This window comes from Trypanosoma theileri, assembly GCF_002087225.1.
Source record: "Trypanosoma theileri isolate Edinburgh chromosome Unknown TM35_Tth_15_V1, whole genome shotgun sequence".
NCBI lineage: Eukaryota > Euglenozoa > Kinetoplastea > Trypanosomatida > Trypanosomatidae > Trypanosoma > Trypanosoma theileri.
In genome coordinates, this window is record NW_021639857.1 from 100,846 (window position 1) to 101,226 (window position 381).

General features: G+C 42.8%; 1 protein-coding gene across 1 annotated transcript; it reads left to right on the plus strand.

Moving 5' to 3' along the window:
• On the plus strand, positions 1-375 carry TM35_000151400 (uncharacterized protein; the record flags this gene model as incomplete). Its single annotated transcript, XM_029025792.1, has 1 exon — positions 1-375. A coding segment is annotated over one exon (375 nt), but the record flags the coding sequence as incomplete, so codon positions are not given.
• Positions 376-381: the final 6 nt, after the last annotated feature.

Here is a 381-nt window from a genome sequence, read left to right on the forward strand (position 1 = left end):
GCAATAGTTGCAAGTATAGAGATTATGTCTCTGTGTTGCTATTTCCGAGAGAGGGCGCTTACGTGGTGCTTTATCCTTCTTCTTACAGTGACACTATTATTCTTCTTTGCTACCTTTGGGACAATGCTTGCCTTTGGTATTATGTATATTAGTGTCTACAATACAAGGAATTCTACTTTATCTGGTGCTCTGCTTATTTCCTTTTCTTTCCTGTCTCTTGCTGCCGCCATTGGCATACCCATTTTTTCCTGTTACCGCCGAAAGCGACAAATTCAAGAGTTAGATGTGGAAGAAAGGAGTGAAGTGGAACCAGAAGCCGACACGATGGTTACAAGGCCTGTGGTCTCTCATAATGATGGCAAGACCTCAGTGTGAGGAATG